This window comes from Rhinoderma darwinii, chromosome 12 (assembly GCF_050947455.1).
Source record: "Rhinoderma darwinii isolate aRhiDar2 chromosome 12, aRhiDar2.hap1, whole genome shotgun sequence".
Taxonomy (NCBI): domain Eukaryota; kingdom Metazoa; phylum Chordata; class Amphibia; order Anura; family Rhinodermatidae; genus Rhinoderma; species Rhinoderma darwinii.
Window position 1 is genome coordinate 76,897,207 of NC_134698.1, and position 21,248 is coordinate 76,918,454.

Genomic DNA, 21,248 nt, shown 5'->3' on the forward strand with positions numbered 1-21,248 from the left:
GCTCGCTCTGGTTCTGTCAGTTTTGCTTGACCACGCCCATTATTGCAGGTTCTGCTTTCTGACTGGTCTTTTTTCCAAAGTCACGTGACATTTAGCTTTTTTTCTCCTCTTACCGGGTGGTGGTTCAGAAGTCCAGGCAGAGCCAGAGGTTTTACCGCGCAGTGTTGTAAGCTGTGGAGCGGACATGGTAAGTGGGCAACCGGGGCAATGGTGATACCTGTAATGGAGGAGAAGCGGCTGTGATTGACAGATTATGCGGCCGCCTGAGCCTCCCCCTCCCATTCCTGGGAGATTCCCTGCACAGGAAACGCAGCCTGAGGGCTGAAAACTTGCTCGACATCCGCTTTCCCTCCTGACAGTAAAGGCAGGGCGGCTCCTGGCTCATCCAGCATAAACAAGGGGGGAAGTTATGCATGTCAGATATAGTGTAGTACCAGCTGCCAGACTGCAGGCGGCGCTGTTGTAATTGCTCTCTATGGAAGTCTTGTAGTTTTCATTTGATTTTGGTAATAGACATTGAGTAGTTGTCGTTTTGACAATTGCAGTGACAATTTTAACAAACGGTTGATTGTCCGGCTGTGGAGATATACAGCGCTTGGATTTGCTATGTGACAGGCTTTTAAATTAAAATATCCTTTTAAACTTAACTTATTTGGTGGGTGTGATTGGTGCTGTCATCGATCGCTACTCCTAAAGTCTGTTTTAAGAAGTACTTGTTATAATCGTTCTGGAGCATCTTTTTCATAGAACTCTGCATTGTACTGTTCCTCTGTTATTCCTCCTAGAAATGTATGCATAAATTGACGACTGGATGTTACCAGTGGGGGGGGGGTGGTGTGTCCCAGGGACACAGACTGACGCTGTCCAATCAGTGTTGACACAGTGAGATTGTGTAGGGAAATGCCCTCTTTGAGAAGGAGAATGGTAACACCCAGTTTTCAATTTATTACTAAAGTTCCAGTAGTAATAACAGAGGAACGGCACAGCAGCGTTCTTAAAAAGGATCCTCAAGAATTTATATTTTATGGGGCAGTAAGGAAATAAGTATTTACAAAAATGGACCTTTCAGGAGAGCGGACCGATTCTGTTTAAAGGATGATACACTGTGATATGCTTGTGGGGTTAGTCAGCTGAATGACTGGCTGTCTGTGAACTTTTAATATTTTTCTACATGGAGGTTTAAAGAGTCTCTGTCACCACATTATAAGTGCCCTGTCTCCTATATAAGGAGATCGGCGCTGTAATGTAGGTGACAGTAATGCTTTTTATTTAGAAAAACAATCTTTTCACAACGTTAGGAGCGATTTTGGTTTATGCTAATGAGCTTTCTTAATGCCCAAGTGGGCGTATTTTTACTTTCGACCAAGTGGGCGTTGTACAGAGGAGTGCATGACGCTGACCAATCGGCATCATGCACTCCTCTCCATTCATTTACACTGCACTAGCGATATAGTTATATCACTATGTGCAGCCTCATACACAAACCCTAACATTACTACAGTGTCCTGATAATGAATACACATGAAATCCAGCCTGGACGTCATGTGTACTCAGAATCCTGACACTTCTGACTCTTTTTTTGTGAGATTCCAGCAACGGATACGAAGTGTCAGGATTCTGAGTACACATGACGTCCAGGCTGGATTTCATGTGTATTCATTATCAGGACACTGGATTAACGTTAATCAAGCAGAATCGCTGTGTATGTGGCTGCAGATCATGTTCTAGTAAGAACGCGATTCTGCTGTCTAAATGAATGGAGAGGAGTGCATGACGCTGATTGGTCAGCGTCATGCACTCCTCTGTACAACGCCCACTTGGTCAAAAGTAAAAATACGCCCACTTGGGCATTAAGGAAGCTCATTAGCATAAACCAAAATCGCTCCTAACGTTGTGAAAATAGATCGTTTTTTTTAAATAAAAAGCATTACTGTCACCTACATTACAGCGCCGATCTCCTTATGTAGGAGACAGGGCACTTATAATGTGGTGACAGAGCCTCTTTATAGAGGACCTGTCAGCTCTCCTGTGTAGTATAGAGGAGCTGTCAGCTCTCCTGTGTGGTGTAGTATAGAGGATCTGTCAGCTCTCCTGTGTGGTGTAGTATAGAGGAGCTGTCGGCTCTCCTGTGTGGTGTAGTATAGAGGACCTGTCAGCTCTCCTGTGTAGTATAGAGGAGCTGTCAGCTCTCCTGTGTGGTGTAGTATAGAGGATCTGTCAGTTCTCCTGTGTGGTGTAGTATAGAGGAGCTGTCAGCTCTCCTGTGTGGTGTAGTATAGAGGAGCTGTCAGCTCTCCTGTGTGGTGTAGTATAGAGGAGCTGTCAGTTCTCCTGTGTGGTGTAGTATAGAGGAGCTGTCAGCTCTCCTGTGTGGTGTAGTATAGAGGAGCTGTCAGTTCTCCTGTGTGGTGTAGTATAGAGGAGCTGTCAGCTCTCCTGTGTGGTGTAGTATAGAGGAGCTGTCAGCTCTCCTGTGTGGTGTAGTATAGAGGAGCTGTCAGCTCTCCTGTGTGGTGTAGTATAGAGGAGCTGTCAGCTCTCCTGTGTGGTGTAGTATAGAGGAGCTGTCAGCTCTCCTGTGTGGTGTAGTATAGAGGAGCTGTCAGCTCTCCTGTGTGGTGTAGTATAGAGGAGCTGTCAGTTCTCCTGTGTGGTGTAGTATAGAGGAGCTGTCCGCTCTCCTGTGTGGTGTAGTATATAGGAGCTGTCAGTTCTCCTGTGTGGTGTAGTATAGAGGAGCTGTCGGCTCTCCTGTGTGGTGTAGTATAGAGGAGCTGTCGGCTCTCCTGTGTGGTGTAGTATAGAGGAGCTGTCATCTCTCCTGTGTGGTGTAGTATAGAGGAGCTGTCAGCTCTCCTGTGTGGTGTAGTATAGAGGAGCTGTCAGCTCTCCTGTGTGGTGTAGTATAGAGGAGCTGTCAGCTCTCCTGTGTGGTGTAGTATAGAGGAGCTGTCAGTTCTGTGTGGTGTAGTATAGAGGAGCTGTCCGCTCTCCTGTGTGGTGTAGTATATAGGAGCTGTCAGTTCTCCTGTGTGCTGTAGTATAGAGGAGCTGTCAGCTCTCCTGTGTGGTGTAGTATAGAGGATCTGTCAGTTCTCCTGTGTGGTGTAGTATAGAGGATCTGTCAGTTCTCCTGTGTGGTGTAGTATAGAGGATCGGTCAGTTCTCCTGTGTGGTGTAGTATAGAGGAGCTGTCAGCTCTCCTGTGTGGTGTAGTATAGAGGAGCTGTCAGCTCCCCTGTGTGGTGCAGTATAGAGGAGCAGTCAGCTCTCCTGTGTGGTGTAGTATAGAGGAGCTGTCAGCTCCCCTGTGTGGTGTAGTATAGAGGAGCTGTCCGCTCTCCTGTGTGGTGTAGTATAGAGGAGCTGTCAGCTCTCCTGTGTGGTGTAGTATAGAGGAGCTGTCAGCTCTCCTGTGTGGTGTAGTATAGAGGAGCTGTCAGCTCTCCTGTGTGGTGTAGTATAGAGGAGCTGTCAGCTCTCCTGTGTGGAGTAGTATAGAGGAGCTGTCGGCTCTCCTGTGTGGTGTAGTATAGAGGAGCTGTCGGCTCTCCTGTGTGGTGTAGTATAGAGGAGCTGTCGGCTCTCCTGTGTGGTGTAGTATAGAGGAGCTGTCGGCTCTCCTGTGTGGTGTAGTATAGAGGAGCTGTCGGCTCTCCTGTGTGGTGTAGTATAGAGGAGCTGTCGGCTCTCCTGTGTGGTGTAGTATAGGAGCTGTCGGCTCTCCTGTGTGGTGTAGTATAGAGGCTCTGTCAGCTCTCCTGTGTGGAGTAGTATAGAGGAGCTGTCGGCTCTCCTGTGTGGTGTAGTATAGAGGAGCTGTCGGCTCTCCTGTGTGGTGTAGTATAGAGGAGCTGTCGGCTCTCCTGTGTGGTGTAGTATAGAGGAGCTGTCGGCTCTGCTGTGTGGTGTAGTCTAGAGGAGCTGTCGGCTCTGCTGTGTGGTGTAGTCTAGAGGAGCTGTCGGCTCTCCTGTGTGGTGTAGTCTAGAGGAGCTGTCGGCTCTCCTGTGTGGTGTAGTATAGAGGAGCTGTCGGCTCTCCTGTGTGGTGTAGTATAGAGGAGCTGTCGGCTCTCCTGTGTGGTGTAGTATAGAGGAGCTGTCGGCTCTCCTGTGTGGTGTAGTATAGAGGAGCTGTCGGCTCTCCTGTGTGGTGTAGTATAGAGGAGCTGTCGGCTCTCCTGTGTGGTGTACTATGAAGGAGTGGTTCCCTAAAACGCAACTGTATCCCTGCGTTATAGGAGCTCAGCTAAGCTGTTAGGGGTGTGTCTGACAACAAGCTTGTTAACTGTTTTCAATAGCAATCCAGCTTCATAGTGAGTGCAGCTCTGGAGTATAATACATAATGTAACTCAGGATCAGTACAGGATAACTAATACAAGGTGCTTACGAAATGACGTAAATGAATTTGTAGATTACCGTATATCTTTGTACGCTCATAGATTCACTGGTGAGAGCCCTTGGCCACCTCTCCATTAAAATTCATGCAACATGCAGCCAATTTGCATCTGCAAACAGGAGTCAGGAGGACATTCCTGTTGTCACAATAGGTGGGTTTACAGAGGTGCATATATATATATATTACGACTGAGATGGGAATCCCGCTTTAATTCTAGCAGGGCTTATTCACACGAACGTTGGGAAACTCAGATGTGAAAAACGGCAGTTTTTCACATTAGGGTTTCACCCGTGAGGGTTCCGTTATTCACGGATCCCCATAGACTTGAGTCTATGGAGGGATCTGTGAAAACTGAAGAAAATAGGACTCGTTCTATTTTTTTTTTAACAGATCCTTCACGCGGTCCGCAGAAACAACGGTCATGTGAACAGTCCCATTGAAATACATGCGTCTGTGTGAATAAGCCCTAAGTACAAGTAGCTGATATGATGGGGTTACCAATCAATTTATCAGATTGCAGTTATTGTAATACATTCAGGAATTGTGATTCATGGCTTATGTTTCCTTTCTGTATTTAGAGTGAGTCCCTGGTTGTATGTGAAGTGGACGAGCAACTTGTGGAGAAGCTGAAGAAATTTCGATTCCGCAAGGAGACCAGCAATGCAGCAATTATCAGTCAGTAAATATTTATTATTAACCCCTTAAACACCGGGCCAATTTGAGGTTTTTTTCATTTTCGTTTTTTCCTCCCCGCCTTCCAAAAGCCATAACTTTTCTGTTCCTTTGTCGACATAGTCATATGAGGTCTTTTTTTTTGTGGGGCAAGTTGTAGTTTTTTCATGGCACCATTTATTGTACCGCATAAACTACTGGGAATCTGAGAAAAAAATATTTGTTGGGTAAAATTGGCAAAAATTGTTTTTACGTCGCTCACCGAGCCGGTTAAATAACGCTATATTGTGATCGGAGTTTTACGAACGCGGCGATACCACTTATGTTAACTTTTATAATTAATTTTTTTAACATTGCTATAGGGAAAAAATGGGAAGAGTATCTTTTTTTTTTTTTAACTTTTTTCAACTTTTTTTAGGGGACTTGAAGCAGCGATTTGTTGGATCGCTTGCATGATATACTGCAATATCAATGTATTGCACGATATCATGATTCTGACGGCAGGGCTTCAAAGGAGTACAAAGATGGCGGACCTGGGGGCATTTATCAGGCCCCCAGGCTGCCATAACAACCACTGTAAACAGCCAATTGTGCCACGGGGGGTCACGATGGTGTGTTTGAGGGGGCGCCCCCCTGAGTCTAAGGCTGGGTTCACACAACCTATTTTCAGGCGTAAACGAGGCGTATTATGCCTCGTTTTACGTCTGAAAATAGGGCTACAAGACGTCGGCAAACATCTGCCCATTCATTTGCATGGGTTTACCGACGTACTGTGCAGACGACCTGTTATTTACGCGTCGTCGTTTGACAGCTGTCAAACGACGATGCGTAAATTGACTGCCTCGGCAAAGAAGTGCAGGACACTTATATACATTATATGCAGGACACTTATATACATTATATGCGGGACACTTATATACATTATATGCGGGACACTTATATAGATTATATGCAGGACACTTATATACATTATATGCAGGACACTTATATACATTATATGCAGGACACTTATATACATTATATGCAGGACACTTATATACATTATATGCGGGGCACTTCTATACATTATATGCAGGACACTTATATACATTATATGCAGGACACTTATATACATTATATGCAGGACACATATACATTATATGCGGGGCACTTCTATACATTATATGCGGGGCACTTCTATACATTATATGCAGGACACTTCTTTGCCACGTAATTTGAGCTGTTCATTGAACTCAATGAAGCACAGCTCAAGATTTAAGAGCGTCTCAGACGCCTCGTAAATTACGAGGAGGAACATTTACGTGTGAAACGAGGCAGCTGTTAACAGTCTGTCTTTTCACACGTAAATGCCTCTCATCGTGTGAACATACCCTAACAATTTAAATGCCGCGGACGTGATTGTGATCTTTGATTCCGCCCATTGCAGTGAGGTGTCGGCTGTGTATAGAGCGAGCTCAGCCCGTGAACCTACTCCATACTTCCCCCTTAACGGCTACCGCGTACCAGTTAAAGGGTTAAGAGCGTGTAAATGGATGTGCCGTAAATGTCCGAGGGGAAAACCCCTTAAGGCTTTGTTCACACAGAGTTTTTTGCAGGCGGAATTTCTGCTTCAAAATTCCGTTTGGAAGTTTGAGGCAGACTTTCCTCTCCCTGCCACGCGGGCATAAGATGCCGCGAAATACGCTTTCTCTGCCTCCGATTGAAGTCAATGGGAGGTCAGAGGCGTAAACGCCTGAAGATAGGGCATGTCCCTTCTTTCTCCCGCGAGGCGGTTTTACCACTCGCGGGAGAATACCGCCTCCCATTGAAATCAATGGGAGGCATTTTAGGGCCGTTTTTTACGAGTTTTGCGGCGCAGCTTCTGCGTCAAAAACTCTGTGTGTACATAGCCTTAAAGGGATTGTAAAGTATTAGAAAAACATGACTGCTTTCTTCCAAAAACAGCGCCACACTTTTCCACAGGTTGAGAGTGGTATTACATCTCAGCCCTAATTGCTTCAATGGAGCAATACTAGTCATAACCCATGAACAGGTGGGGCGCTGGTTCAGGAAGAAAGCAGCCATGTTTTTCTAATCCTATACAAATTCTTGATGTAGTTCATTTAGTTAAAGCGACCCTTCAGTTTTAGGTAAAAATGTAAAGTTTGCTGGGGGGGGTGAAGAGTTTACTTACCTGGTTCCCCCCGCTTAGCTGCTTGTGTCGCTGATCCACAGATTCCCGGGCCCCTTCTGTCATCTAAGATGGTCATAGCTCTTCTCAGAAAACCGGATACACTCTTCCCTGCTATCCAATTGGCTACCGCTGCTCAACTGGTAAAAATCTATTATAAAATGAATACACACAGAATTAGGGACATATTTCGGACCATAGCACATGGCCGTAGCCGCGTACACGGCTCGTGATTACGGCACGGATGGGCCACGGACTATCACCCTGCAGGCCGTGCTCTCATTATAAAGTATAGGAGCACGGTCCGTAAATGCAAAAAAATTCTATTTTTTTGCGGGTCGTTTCTACGGTCCCGACACTTACCTGTAAATACACGGGAATGTGTCCATGGCCCAAAGAAATGAATGGATCAGTATTTTTATCCGCAATTACGGATAAAAATGACGTGATGTGCATGAGGCCTTAGATGAGAAAACGTTCACAATGTATCGTGTGATCGTACTTGGAGTTCTGTGCCGGACCATCAGAATGTTTGAATGACTGGATGTAGGATTTTAACCCCTGGCCGACACTTCACTCCAACGAGCGGGATCCTGCTAATTTAACCTCTTAGATGCCGCAGTCAATAGCGACTGCAGCAGCTAAGCGATTAGAATGAGGGGGGGGAGTGGTATCCCCCTGATCTGCCACCTTTGTACTATTAAGCCCTGGCAGAATCACAATCTACTGCAATAGATTAGTATATAAAAAACTATTTAAAAAAAAAAAAAAATATTCAAAGTTCGAAGAACTTCCCTTTTTTCCCCTAAAGCATTGTAGAAAAAAAAATAAGCATAATTGGTATCGCCGCATCCATAAAAGTCAGCACTATTACTAGTTACTAGCATAGTGAACACCATAAAAAAACAAAACGGATGTAAACGACTGAATCGCTGTTTTTTGGTCACCTCATCTTTTTCCAAAAAATGGAATAAAAAGTGATTCAAAACTCGCATGTAAGTCATTGCTACCAATACAAAAACACAGCTCGTCCGGGGGAAAAAAAACTCCCTCATACCGCTCAATCAACGGAAAAATAAGTTATGGCTCTCAGAATTTGGCGACGCAAAACACATTTTATTTTTAACAAATTGTTTTTTCCTTGCGAGACATTAAAAAAATATAAAAATGTTGATCTTGCCGTGATCATATTGACCCGCAGAATTAAGTAAACATGAAGGTTTTTATTGCACGGTATTGCAGTTTTTTTTTTGTTTTTTTTTCTACTTTCCCAGTACATTATATAGTACAATAAATGGTGCCCTGAAAAACGACAACTCGTAACGCAAAAAACAAGCCACATATGGCTCATAGATGGAAAAATGAAAAAGTTATGGCTTTTGGAAGGTGCGGAGGAAAAAATGAAAAATGGCTGTAGCGGGAAGGGGTTAAAGAAATTCTACTTTATTTACTAGGAAATAAGTTGTAGATGCAGAAATGTTGGTCGGTGCCAGATTTTGCGACGCCTCATTAGTCTTTCCACTTGTCGTCCGTGGATACAGCTCTGCACTTTACTTGCGCTCAGGACTGGGTGGTTAGTAGAGCGAATACATGTTAATTCAAGGGTCGAGAAATAAAGTTGTCAGCGATTCTAAGGCTACATTCACACGACGGACGTAAAAAACGGCAGTTTTTCACTCGAAGGGGCACCCGTGAGGGATCCGTGAAAACGGAAGAAAATAGGACCTGTCCTATTTTTCCATGGACTCTTCACACGGTCTGTTAAAACAACGGCCGTGTGAACAGCCCCATTGAAATGCATGTGTCCGTGTGATGGTCGTTGTTTTAGCGGCCATCACACGGACGTATAATACGGTCTTGTGAAAAGGCCCTTGAAGGGGCACTCTGTTATTCCTAGTGGAGAGTCTAATGGGCGGAGCATGACACAGGGATTGTCTCTTTGGTGTTCTTTGAGTCCCTGTGTCATGCTCCGCCCCCGCGCCTGCATCAGCATTACACAGTGATAGTTTTGCTTGAAGTATTCCTTTAATAAAGTCTAGGAAATAGTTACCGTACTATAATAAAGTCCCCAGTAAATCTACTAATATATTGTGTGGAGTCTTATAATCGACTATTGAGCCATTTCCCAACCCGGTTAGATCTGTTTTTAGGGAAAGCTGGGTGACCACTACTATGGCCTCAGAGTTGTCAGCCAGGGTCCGAAGAATCCACAATGGTAACCCTGACCAGTTATGCGAGAGTGATAGTAGTTTCTTTGTATAACTAAGCCGATTTGCCCTTCAGGGTTCTGGAAAAGTTGGGTGACAAACCCTACGGCATTAATACAAGTATAAATCTTCTGATTGTACGAGGCATCGGTGTAAACCTGGGAGAATCTGGTTTTCGGTTTGTCTGCAGCTGCCATGGTGATACCGTGGGCTGTTCTGTATGTATCAGGAGAAGAGATAATAGTTTAGTACGCTCTGCTTTTATTATTACGTTATAGATTATAAAAATACCGCTGCTGTTTACTTGGCTTCTAACAGGACCGGTAATTGCACAGTGATAGCCCTTTAAATGCCGCATTGAGGTCTATAGAAACCTATTCTAATATAATTTGAATTGCACAGCGCTGACCTATGGTTTAATTCAACCTGGTTCATGAACAGAATGGCAGAACTACAGTGAATACTGACACTTACACAAGCGGTGCAGTAGAAGCGAGGGAAGCAGTGGGATGTATCTTCAGATGAAGTGACGGCGTGTCCTCGTGATCTGCCATCACCTCCTGATCAGTGGGGTCCTGACAGTCGGACTGCAGTTCCCTGCATAACGGGTGAGCGCAAGCCCCACAGTGCAGGGATAAAGCTATGGGGACATTCTTGGGATTGGTGGAGGTCCCTGCGGTCGGACCCCCGCCGATCATAATGTTAATGCATATCCTAGTGATACCCCTTTTTTAAGGTATAGTTGACAAGCCCTTTAATCATAGTGACATGTCAAAAGTTTTTCAGTGGGGGTCTGAGCATTGAGACCCCCACTGATCGCTAAAACAAAGCGGCAGAACCGCTCAGGTGAGAGCTGAGCCGCTTTGGTGTACGGGCTCAATAGAAAGTCTGAGACCGTACACCAACTGCTCGGCTCTGATCAGAAACTAATCGGCTCAGCGCTCACCCGAGTCCTACTGCCGCTTAGTTTTAGCGATCGGTGGCGATCTCCGTACTCTGACCCCCACTGATCAGAACTTCTGACACGTCATAGACATTGGAAAGTTTAGTTACCCTTTAAGATATTCCGATATTAATTGCCAATTATGATATTCAATATATATATTTTTTTTCTTCTTCTTCGCAAGTGAAAATAGATAAAGACCGACGTCTGGTTGTCCTAGAAGAAGAACACGAGGTCAGTAATTTTAGATCTTTGTTCTGTACATTATAGAAATAAATTCATTCCAGACCCAACGTATAACCATTTGAAATCCCCTAATGCAGTGGTGTCTCCAACCTGTGGCTTTCCAGCTGTCGCAAAACTACAACTCCCAGCCTGCGGGTGTCGGGGCATGCTGGAAGTTGTAGTTTTGTTACAGCTGGAGAGCCACAAGTTGGAAACCACTGCTGTAATGGCAAACTGCAATACAAATGAATATTACCGCAGTGTCCTAATATAAGACGTGCCTGGGCAGAGCGACTCCCTCTCCGGTGCGTTCACCGCTCCCGGCTGATATGGAAATACAACTATGATTAAATTATTGTCACTTTCCAGGAGAGTCCCCGAGGCTTCTCCAGCTCTGTAATTACTGCTCTCAGAGGTCCTGCCCTATTAATTGCTGTTTCTTCATCTTCTCTCTGTGAACAGGGTATTTCTCCAGATGAACTCAAGGATGAACTTCCAGAGAGGCAGCCCAGATATCCTTCATATGTGGCCAATGACCGGCGTTCTTAGTGCTGTGAAGTTATCTAATTCATACCCGCAACGCTGCCTAAAAGATGATCAGGACGCTTGCAGGATAGGCCATCAATATAAGATCGGTGGGGGTCCGACTCCCGGCACCCCTACTGGTCAGTACGCTTCCGTAGCGCTGTGCCTAGGAGGATTGCAGTTCTGTTCCAAATCAAGAGGGACTGAGCAGCCATCTTAGGCGATGCCGCTACGGAAGTGTACGGCGCTGTGCCTGGTAAACACTGAAGAAGTCGCAGCGATGAACGCCGTTGCACCTTTCAGTCAGCTGATCACCGAGGGTGTCAGGAGTCTGATTACCACCGATCTTATATTGATGGCCTAAGGATAGAAAACCCCTCTAAATTCACATTAAAGGGATTCTCCGCTTTAGACAATACCTACTTGTTAGAAGGGTCCCTTGACAATAAGCTGATCATAAAGTGTCCCCTTCCTGGGACCCCCAGTGATCAACTGAAATCTGTGAGGAAACCTGAAAGGAAGTGTTTCATTTCCTTACAGCACCACCACAGGGGAAATGAAGCATTACACAGTGGTCATTCGTATCAATAGGTTGTCGGTATAATTCAGGACAGGTCCTCCAGAGCGAGAGACGCTCTTTATAACCACTTTACACTTTGGTTAAGAGATGAGGAACCTAAACAGGACCCCCCCCCCTCTATTAACTCCCTAACAGGGAGGATGTAGTGTCTGTCCGAAGACTTGTTGTGTTCTTTCTGCAGTGCAGGAAGAGAAAGCTACAGATGACCATCTCTGGTCACCTGTGACTTCCTGACTGCCAGCAGGGGGAGCAGTGCGGTAGAGTTAAGGGGGTTTTATGCTGGGCGATTATCGGGCAGACAAGTATTCATAGTACGCTCCTTGCTGATAATTGCGCTGTGTGAACAGGGCAGCGATCAGCAGATGAACAAGCAACTGCTCAATCATCTGCTGGTCTGATCGTTTAAAAAAGTGAAATATTCTGGTTGTCTGCAGCACATCTTGGTGTGTAAACAGGGAGACGCGCTGCCGACATGATAATAATGGATGGGGACGAGCGATCGGAGTAACGACTCCTCATCCATATCTCTGCGTGGCAGGAGCAAATGAGCGCCGATCAATGATGTCTCGTTGATCGGCGCTCGCTGCACCCAGCCGGTGTAACAGGGGCTTAAGGCTGTGGCTACATTGGGGGCACTGACGGGAAGTATAAGGCTGATCCAAAATCCAATTGTAATAAAAATGCTTCCGACCAGAAGTCTAGGGATGCGCTGCGACTTTTGTTGCACAACAATAGGATCCGGACGAATGCACATTGTGCGACCGCAACAACTCGCACCACGTTTGCACTGAACTTCAACTTTGGAGCATCACGAGAGGCTCAATTATTGCTTCTATGTAACTCTAGGCTATATATATATATATATATATATATATATATATATATATATATTAATCTAGAATTCTGTGGTCTTTTATTCTTGTATGTATTCTACACCGTTTCCTTGACGTCCTCTAACATTCATAGTGTACAGTTATAAGTACCAGCATGATGACGGGAGAGTGTCTTATCCATTGTGTTTTATTTTCTCCAGTCCTGTAGGTAAGTTCGTCCATTCTTTTAGCGTGTCCTCAAATAAGCGGCGCTTACGCGCTTCTCTGTTTTCTTGGTCATCCCACCCAACAGCTTTTGTTCAGCTCCTCGTCATTGCGCACATCCAGCTGCAGGTGGCGGGGGATGAGGTGCAGGTCTTGCTGCCAAGGACGACATTCCTGGCCTGGAGTCTACACAGTTTTTTTTTGCAGGCAGAAAAATCTGGCTCAAAATTCCTTCAGGAATTTTGAGGCAGTTTTTGACCTGCCTGCACTTTCTTTGCCGCGGTTTTTGTGCCGTTTTTTTGCCGCGGGCATAAAACGCACCGAAAAACGCTTTCTCTGCCTCCCATTGACTTCAATAGGAAGTCCGAGACGGAAACGTGGGAAAAAAAGCGCATGTCGCTTCTTTTTCCCCAAGAGTTTTTTCCATTTGCGGGAGGTGATTTCGGGTGCTTTTTGGCACAGTTTCCGACGTGGTTTCCTTGTCAAAAAGGGTGCCCAAAAAACTGTGTGAACTAGGCCTTAGATTTCTATGCGTAGCTTCTCTTGAGTAGAATTTGGTGTATTTGACCGACCAGGAACTGTGAAAAGTGAAGCAGGACTCGAATAGTTAAATTCACAGGTTACATCTAGATAAAATCTACATATTCAGTAACTTAAAACGACTGTCATTCGGCAGTAGTCTGAAAGTTATGGTGACATCCGTCGCTATGACTACCGCCTTGATCTCACTAGCGGCTCCGTCACAAACGCGTGATCCTATTAAAGAAAGGATATCTGGTCTGAATATGGCTGACCATATCGTAAGTGACTGCCTGACACCATTGTTACAGTAGTAGAGCGGTAGCAGACGTAACAGTAACACCCCATTGATTCTGCTATTTAGGGGAGGGGGGGGGGTGGTTCTACCTCTAAATTTATTTTTTAAAACCATTTTATCAACCCCAGAGCCATGGACGGGTAGGGTCAGATGTGAAGCATGTTTCTATATCATTTTTTATTTTTTTTCGTTATTCTGATTAATCAAATTTGAATCGCTTGCATTTCTAGGGTGTAAACCAGAACAGCAGATGATGTATGCTGGGAGCAAAAATAAACTTGTTCAGACAGCGGAACTCACAAAGGTAAGCTTTTTTTCAGTAAGGCCTTATTCACACAAGCGTATTTCACGTCCGTGTTACGTGCGTTAAAATAACGGACGTCACGCGGAGCTATGAAATTCAATGGGTCCATTCAGACATTTTTCACGCAGCTTTCATGTATCCGCTGCGTGAAACTCACTGCATGTCTTTTTCTTGTGCGTTTTTTGCGCCTCTCTCACCCATTGAAGTCAATGGGTGCGTGAAAATCGTGGACCGCACGCAGACGCACATCTGTGTCCTGTCCGTGATTCACGCAAACGTTCCTAAAGAATTGATGAGAAAAAGAAATACACCTCCTTCAGGTTTTTATTTGCTGACTTAAAAAACAAGTGAGATACGTAAAAAACAGATGCACGCCGTACACAGATGTCACACAGAACTGCAATGCAGGGAAAACGCGGCCTTTTTTTACGCGCGCAAAATAGACGCGTTCGCGTAAATAAGGCCTAAGGCTGTGTTTACATTTCCATCGGAGGCGCCGTTCACATCCAGTCACGTATTCCATCAGATTTGATGGTAGGAATGATGTTGCGTGCAGCGCTCCCCCCCCCCCCCCCCCCTCAAAACGACGGAACCCCAAAGGACATTGTAAGGCTGGATTCACACCGCTATGTTTAGTCCATGACATACAGACAGTATGTGGGCCACATTTTCCGGAACGGGTGCAGTTCAGGGAGCCGGAGTTCCTAGCATCATAGTTATGTATGACGCCAGGTGTCCCTGCCTCCCTGTGGGTATACTGTCCCGTACTGGAATCCTGTTTTCATGGATGACTATGATGCTAAGAGTCCGGCTCCCTGAACTGTGATTGGTCCGGGAGATGCAGCCCGTAACTCGTAGACCGAACACTGCCGTGTGAATCCACCCTTATTCAATAGAGTCTGCTGGTTGCCCGCAGTTTTGATCGTAAGTTGGATCCAGTGTAGCTTTGTGGCTTTTATTATGAACAAAAGTGTGAACAGACCCTAAGGCCTCATGCACACGATCCGCAAAACCACGGGTCCATTGCGGACCACAAAAAACCTTGGTTGTGTGTCATCCGGATTCACTGATCTGTAACAATTCACTGGTATTAGTGAACCTGCGAATCCGGAGCGTAAAATGACTTGTCCTGAGTTTTTGCTGTCCGGATTTGCGCCCCTAGCACAGATCTGTAAAACCACGGTTGTGTGCACCGGGCCACAAATGAATGGGTCCACCATTTATGTGGAAAATCGTGGCCACAAAAGCACGGCCGTTTGCATGAGGCCTAAATCTGTATTCGTGCTAAAATGTTGATGTAGAAACTGTGTAAACATGGAGACGAATAGGAGCTGTAGACACAAAACTGTATTTTTATTATTAGGTTTTTTAGCTCTGTATATACAACAGAAGAAAGAGCAGCTGATGTAGCCAGTGCTGTTAATATATCAGTTGATATACTGAATTGGATGAATGTAGAGATGGTCCAAGCTAAGTTAAATAAAATGTACACAAGGCCCCGGGACCAGATGGGTTACACCCTAGAGTTCTTAAGGAGCTTAGTTCAGTTATTTCTGTCCCCCTCTTCATAATATTCAGAGATTCTCTAGTGACTGGTATAGTGCCAAGGGACTGGCGCAGGGCAAATGTGGTGCCTATTTTCAAAAAGGGTTCTAGGTCTTCGCCGGGTAATTATAAACTAGTAAGCTTAGCATCTATTGTGGGGAAATGTTTGAGGGACTATATACAGAATTATGTGACAATAAATAGTATTATAAGTGACAGCCAGCATGGTTTTACTAAGGACAGAAGTTTTCAGACCAACCTGATTTGTTTTTATGAAGAGGTGAGCAGAAGCCTAGACAGAGGGGCCGCTGTGGATATAATGATTATATGAGGGGTGAGCAGAAGCCTAGACAGAGGGGCCGCTGTGGATTTAGTGTTTTTGGACTTTGCAAAGGCATTTGACACTGTCCCCCATAGACGCCTAATGGGTAAATTAAGGACTATAGGTTTAGAAAATATAGTTTGTAATTGGATTGAGAATTGGCTCAAGGACCGTATCCAGAGAGTTGTGGTCAATGATTCCTACTCTGAATGGTCCCCGGTTATAAGTGGTGACCCCAGGGTTCAGTGCTGGGACCACTATTATTCAACTTATTTATTAATGATATAGAGGATGGGATTAATAGCACTATTTCTATTTTTGCAGATGACACCAAGCTATGTAATATAGTTCAGACTATGGAAGATGTTCATGAATTGCAGGCAGATTTAAACAAACTAAACAAACTAAGTGTTTGGGCGTCCACTTGGCAGATGAAGTTTAATGTAGATAAATGTAAAGTTATGCATCTGGGTACCAACAACCTGCATGCATCATATGTCCTAGGGGGCGCTACACTGGGGGAGTCACTTGTTGAGAAGGATCTGGGTGAACTTGTAAAGCATAAACTAAATAACAGCACAATGTCAATCAGCTGCTTCTAAAGCCAGCAGGATATTGTCGTGTATTAACAGAGGCATGGACTCACGGGACAGGGATGTAATATTACCAATTTACAAAGCATTAGTGAGGCCTCATCTAGAATATGCAGTTCAGTTCTGGGCTCCAGTTCATAGAAAGGATGAAAAAATACAAAGAAGAGCAACGAAGCTAATAAGGGGCTGGAGAATTTAAGTTATGAGGAAAGATTAAAATAACTAAACCTATTTAGCCTTGAAAAAAGACAACTAAGGGGGGGACATGATTAACTTATATAAATATATTAATGGCACATACAAAAAATATTGTGAGATCCTGTTCCATGTAAAACCCCCTCAAAAAACAAGGGGGCGCTCCCTCCGTCTGGAGAAAAAATGTTCAACCTGCAGAGGCGAGAAGCCTTCTTTACTGTAAGAGCGGTGAATCTATGGAATAGTCACCGCAGGAGCCGTCACAGCAGGGACAGGAGATGCTGCAAAAAAGGCAAAGATCATTTCCTAGAACGAAAAAATATATCGGCTCCTGTGTCAATGTGTAGATATTTTTCTCTTCCCTTGGTTTGTATTTGATGGACAGGTGTCTTATTTTATTTTTTTCAACCGTACTAACTATATAAAGACTACTTGGTTTTTATTTCTTTTTCTTCTTCTTTTCAAGGTGTTTGAGATTAGAAACACTGAGGACCTGACTGAGGAGTGGCTGGTCGAGAAGCTGGGATTTTTCCACTAATCTGTGTTTTTCTATGTAAAGGAGCTGAAGTTTATCCTCTTGATACTTCTTAATTCTCATTTAGACGAGATGTCCGCCCGCTCCCCAAGTGTCTGTGCTGCGAAGACGTGCGAGGGTTTTTTAAAAATTTTCTTTCTTAAAATAAACTTAGCAGAAAACCGATATCATGCAACACTAAACTGCTTAACTCTTTCACTGCCTAGAGGCGCAACTACGTGCAGTGAGAGACGTAAGTACTGGAATATCTTATCCTGACCACACTGGACAACAAGCGTTCTGGATTTACTTAGAAGATTATTATTATTATTACACTTTATACCGTCCTCGGCTCATGTAATAACTCTGCACAAGGGGCATATCCATGTACTGTGACCTCTGGCTGCGTTAAAGGGGTATTCCGGTTCTTCTGATACAATCTCCCAAATATACTCTCTCTATCAATTTCTTGCAGTTTTTAATATCTCTGCTTGCTGTCATTTTAATAGGAATCTTTGCTCTTTACTCCCAATCGATACAAATCTGTCCTGATCATGTGATGGATACACAGATTCTGGGATCTTTACAAGACAAAACAATTCGGGTAGGGCCACACGTAGCGTGAACGCTGCAGAATTTCTGATAGGATTTTCCACGTGGAACGTCCACCGCGTTTTCGCAAGAGAAATTGACATAATGCAGATTGCGCCATTTCTAGGCTTGTGTTCTGCAGGTTTTTTCCGCGGCGTGTGGATGAGATTTATTCAAATCGTATCCGCTTTACTGCTACTATAATATTCTGCAGAGTTTCCAACGTAATTTTTCTGTGCGGGAATTCCGCAGTGTTTACGCTATGTGTACCCTTATAACTCTACTGTAACGAGCCGTGCACCTGTGTGTTTACCACATGACCAGGACCGATTTGTATCAATGGAAGTGAACAATGCAGGTGCCTATTAAATGACAGCAAGCACAGATCTTGAGGATTTGATATACAAAGTATATTTCATCGAATAACCTTTTGATTGATAAAACTGGAAAAATCCTTTAAATTGCAGGATATCCTCTCGGAGCGGCGTCCCCTTAAGGGGTAACTAAATGCCGCTTCATTATAGCGATCGTGGGGTTCTCAGTGTTCGGACCCCCACCGATTAAAACTTCTGATATGTCACTATGACATTTAAAAAGTATTTTGAAACTTTAGTTACACTTAAATCCCCAGTAAATTGGAACTTGATATAATACGACAAGGACCGGTCAGACATTTTTGTACATGTTTCGGCATTCAGCTTTTCTAGGTACTTAATGAAGATTTGCCATTCAGGGCTCTAGCAAAGCTGGGTGACTTACCCCATACCTCTAGTGGGAGCCATACTGTTTATCACCCAGGGATAGTTAAGTATATATCATTGCACAACTAGATGGGCTTGCCTCTTAGGACTTTAGTAAAGCTGGGTGACCACTCCGGTCACCCAGCTTTCCCAGAAACATAAGAAGTAGCTGGATAGAATTTTTAGCAAGATAAAAGCTTAAGAAATTATATTTAGGAGAAACTGCTTTTTACTTTTTGGAGATGGGACCAATAATTCCACTGCTACATTTGTCAAGTCTCTTTTTAGCGGCGCCTCTGATGCGTATTTTGTTGCTAGCGGTCAACGCTATTTGTATATTTCTCTTCCATGAGTACACGATACTGTGGAACGTGAGCACTGAAGGCTGCCCTATCTGCGTTGTCCTATTCTCAGAGCAGGGACACAGGCAGGATATGCTAATGTCCAGGAGGTCCTTGACGCCCATTCACTGCAAATGTCTGGCACACCGTAAATGCCCACATGCTGGACATCTGTGTTATAAATTCTATGGAGAAGCGGCATAGCTGGTCGTGCGGATTCCCTGGTTTAGGAGGAGGCACCCTGGATGTGCAGTGAATGCGTATCACGCCGGTAACCTCCTGCACACATTTCTGCCCAATTCGAGTCTATTGAAAGATAGGGATAAGTAACTGGCGCTGCTTATCTCTATGTTAAAAATGCAACCTGTCCCATCTTTCTTTTTGGAGAACTGTCAGACGTCCCCCCACATACCGAGAATAGTCTAAATTTGGTCATCCTTACAATGCTGCTGATAGAGATATATATATCCGGTCTGTAGGATTCTCCGTTCTTAGGTCGGTCCCTACAGGACTGGACGTTGTAATGTAAATTTGAACACCAGCTAGTACTAAGATAATTTTATGGTTTTTTTTTAGTTTTTGCTCGGGAACAAGTGTTCTAACTATCAGTAATAATATGTGATGCAGCATGAGACTAAACCTGCATTTACCTATAGGCATTCCAGAATTTCTTTTTTTTTTTTTTCTGCATCGGTATTCCCACAATGCCCCCCCCCCCCTCCCCAAATATGGTGCCAAATGGTTATTAAGTCTTGAGTATTTGCTAACGTTCCAGGATTTAAAGAAATGTATAAAGTCCAGGGTCACGCATTTCAGATGGGGGACTGCACAGCCGCCAGCATGTGTGATCCCAAACTATACATGTTACCTGGGTAATAAATACTCTTAGCCCATGTGATCATGCCACCACATTGGTTCATGAAGGTCGTATTCCCTACCCCTAGATATCTGCGTTGGGTCATATTTTTTTATTTTTTTTTTACATTCCTGCAATAAACCCTTCTGTGGACTAAACTGGTTCCTATGGTGGGAATAGGTTTTTTACTGGATGCGCGCACAAAACGGGCGCTTCTGTGAGTCCGTGATCGATATGCTTCTGCTCAACCGTGCGTGTCGTGTTGTTCGTGGGCACTTAAGCGTGTATAGTATTCTGCGCTACTGACTGGTGTAATGCGCACTCTGCACACGGAAATGGGGGGGTTAAATTCATGTTTTACAAACCGCTTTCGTTCCAGCGACATTCTAGAAAAATGGTCGAAAAACTACAACTCCCAGCATGGTGAGAGTAGTAGTCTTGCTACTGCTGGTGAGTCACAGGTTAGAAACCACTGTTTTTAAGTCAAACAAAACCAAATTATGTGTTAAGAAAAATAAAAATTTGCTAAATTTTCCTGTTCACATCTGCGTTGGGGTCCCATTCTGACTTTCCGTCATAACTGGTCCCTGAACAGACACAAATGGAAAGCTGAGTTAGTCGACTTAAGCTATTGCTTCCGGCAAAACGACGGGTCCGGTGCACAACAGAGGCAAACGCAAACCATGGGCACCGATTCCGTCACCATTGAAATCAATGGTGATGGAACCGGAAACCTCTGCTTTCTGTTTGTGTCTGTTCAGGGACCTGTTCTGACTGAAAGCTCAGACGGAGCGTCAGAACGGGACCCCAGCACAGATGTGAACGAGGCCTTAGTCCGTATCAATGAATATAATTTGGGACAATGCCCCCTACTACCTGCTGATGGCGCCGCTGTTCTCATACATTGTAGACCCAGGCGATCACTTGTATAAAAAAGAAAAATGAAGTTTGCTGGGGGCTCAGTGTTGATTATTATATATGATTACTGGATTTTTGTGCGCAGGTTTCCAGTATTGAGCATCACCTGGTATAAGATCTTGGCGCCTTCTCGGCCGCTATATTCCGGTATTTTCTGTATATAAAGCACATCGGACACAGTTTTATTTCTTACCCTGATTTGGTGAATACATTCTAACGTGTGGATAGATTTTGTTTTGGTTTTTTTGCCTTTTGTATGTGATGAAAATCATTGCTGTTTGTTATAAACTGCCTGTTCACAGTTATTGAATATTTGGCCTCTGTGTTTTACTAGTGACGGCGTTTCGTGCATTCTTTCTTTCTCTTGGCAAATAAATACATTTTGAAATCGGCAGATTGTGTAAATCTTTATTTACGACCAGAGCCGGCGCAGATACAGGACCTCACGCGATGTGGTGTCGGGACTGCAGCCTTGAAGAAGAGGAGCTTCAAAAAAGAATTGTAGTGTCCTAATGAGCCAGATTATTGACTGCATTGTTTAAAGGGGTTGTCCCAGGATTAGAAAAATATGGTTGCTTTATTCTAAAAACAGTGCCACTCCTATACACATGTGGTTTGTGGTAGTGCAGCTCAGCCCTATTTACTTTTATGGAGCTGAGCTGCAATACCAGACACAACCACTTGGGCAGGTGTGGCGCTGTTTAAGGAAGAAGGCAAACATGTTTTTTCTAATCATGTAGAACCACTTTTATTT

The 21,248-nt window shown here is 44.3% G+C and overlaps 1 protein-coding gene across 1 annotated transcript; it reads left to right on the plus strand.

The window, feature by feature from the left end:
• Window positions 1-56: 56 nt before the first annotated feature.
• GMFB (glia maturation factor beta) lies at window positions 57-20,888 on the plus strand. The gene is made up of 7 exons (XM_075844146.1): window positions 57-187; window positions 4,978-5,074; window positions 10,576-10,625; window positions 11,079-11,128; window positions 12,680-12,762; window positions 13,806-13,879; window positions 17,001-20,888. The coding sequence occupies exons 1-7, from the start codon at window positions 185-187 to the stop codon at window positions 17,070-17,072; spliced, it is 429 nt and encodes a 142-aa protein (XP_075700261.1). The 5' UTR covers window positions 57-184; the 3' UTR covers window positions 17,073-20,888.
• The last annotated feature ends 360 nt before the right edge of the window (window positions 20,889-21,248 follow it).

What these genes read in the sequence shown, in the direction of transcription:
- GMFB (XM_075844146.1), top strand. An exon ending in CTTCCAGAGAGGCAGCCCAG is followed by an intron (nt 11,129 to 12,679) that starts ATATCCTTCATA and finishes ACGTCCTCTAAC; the next exon opens with ATTCATAGTGTACAGTTATA. An exon ending in TATTTTCTCCAGTCCTGTAG is followed by an intron (nt 12,763 to 13,805) that starts GTAAGTTCGTCC and finishes TTGCATTTCTAG; the next exon opens with GGTGTAAACCAGAACAGCAG.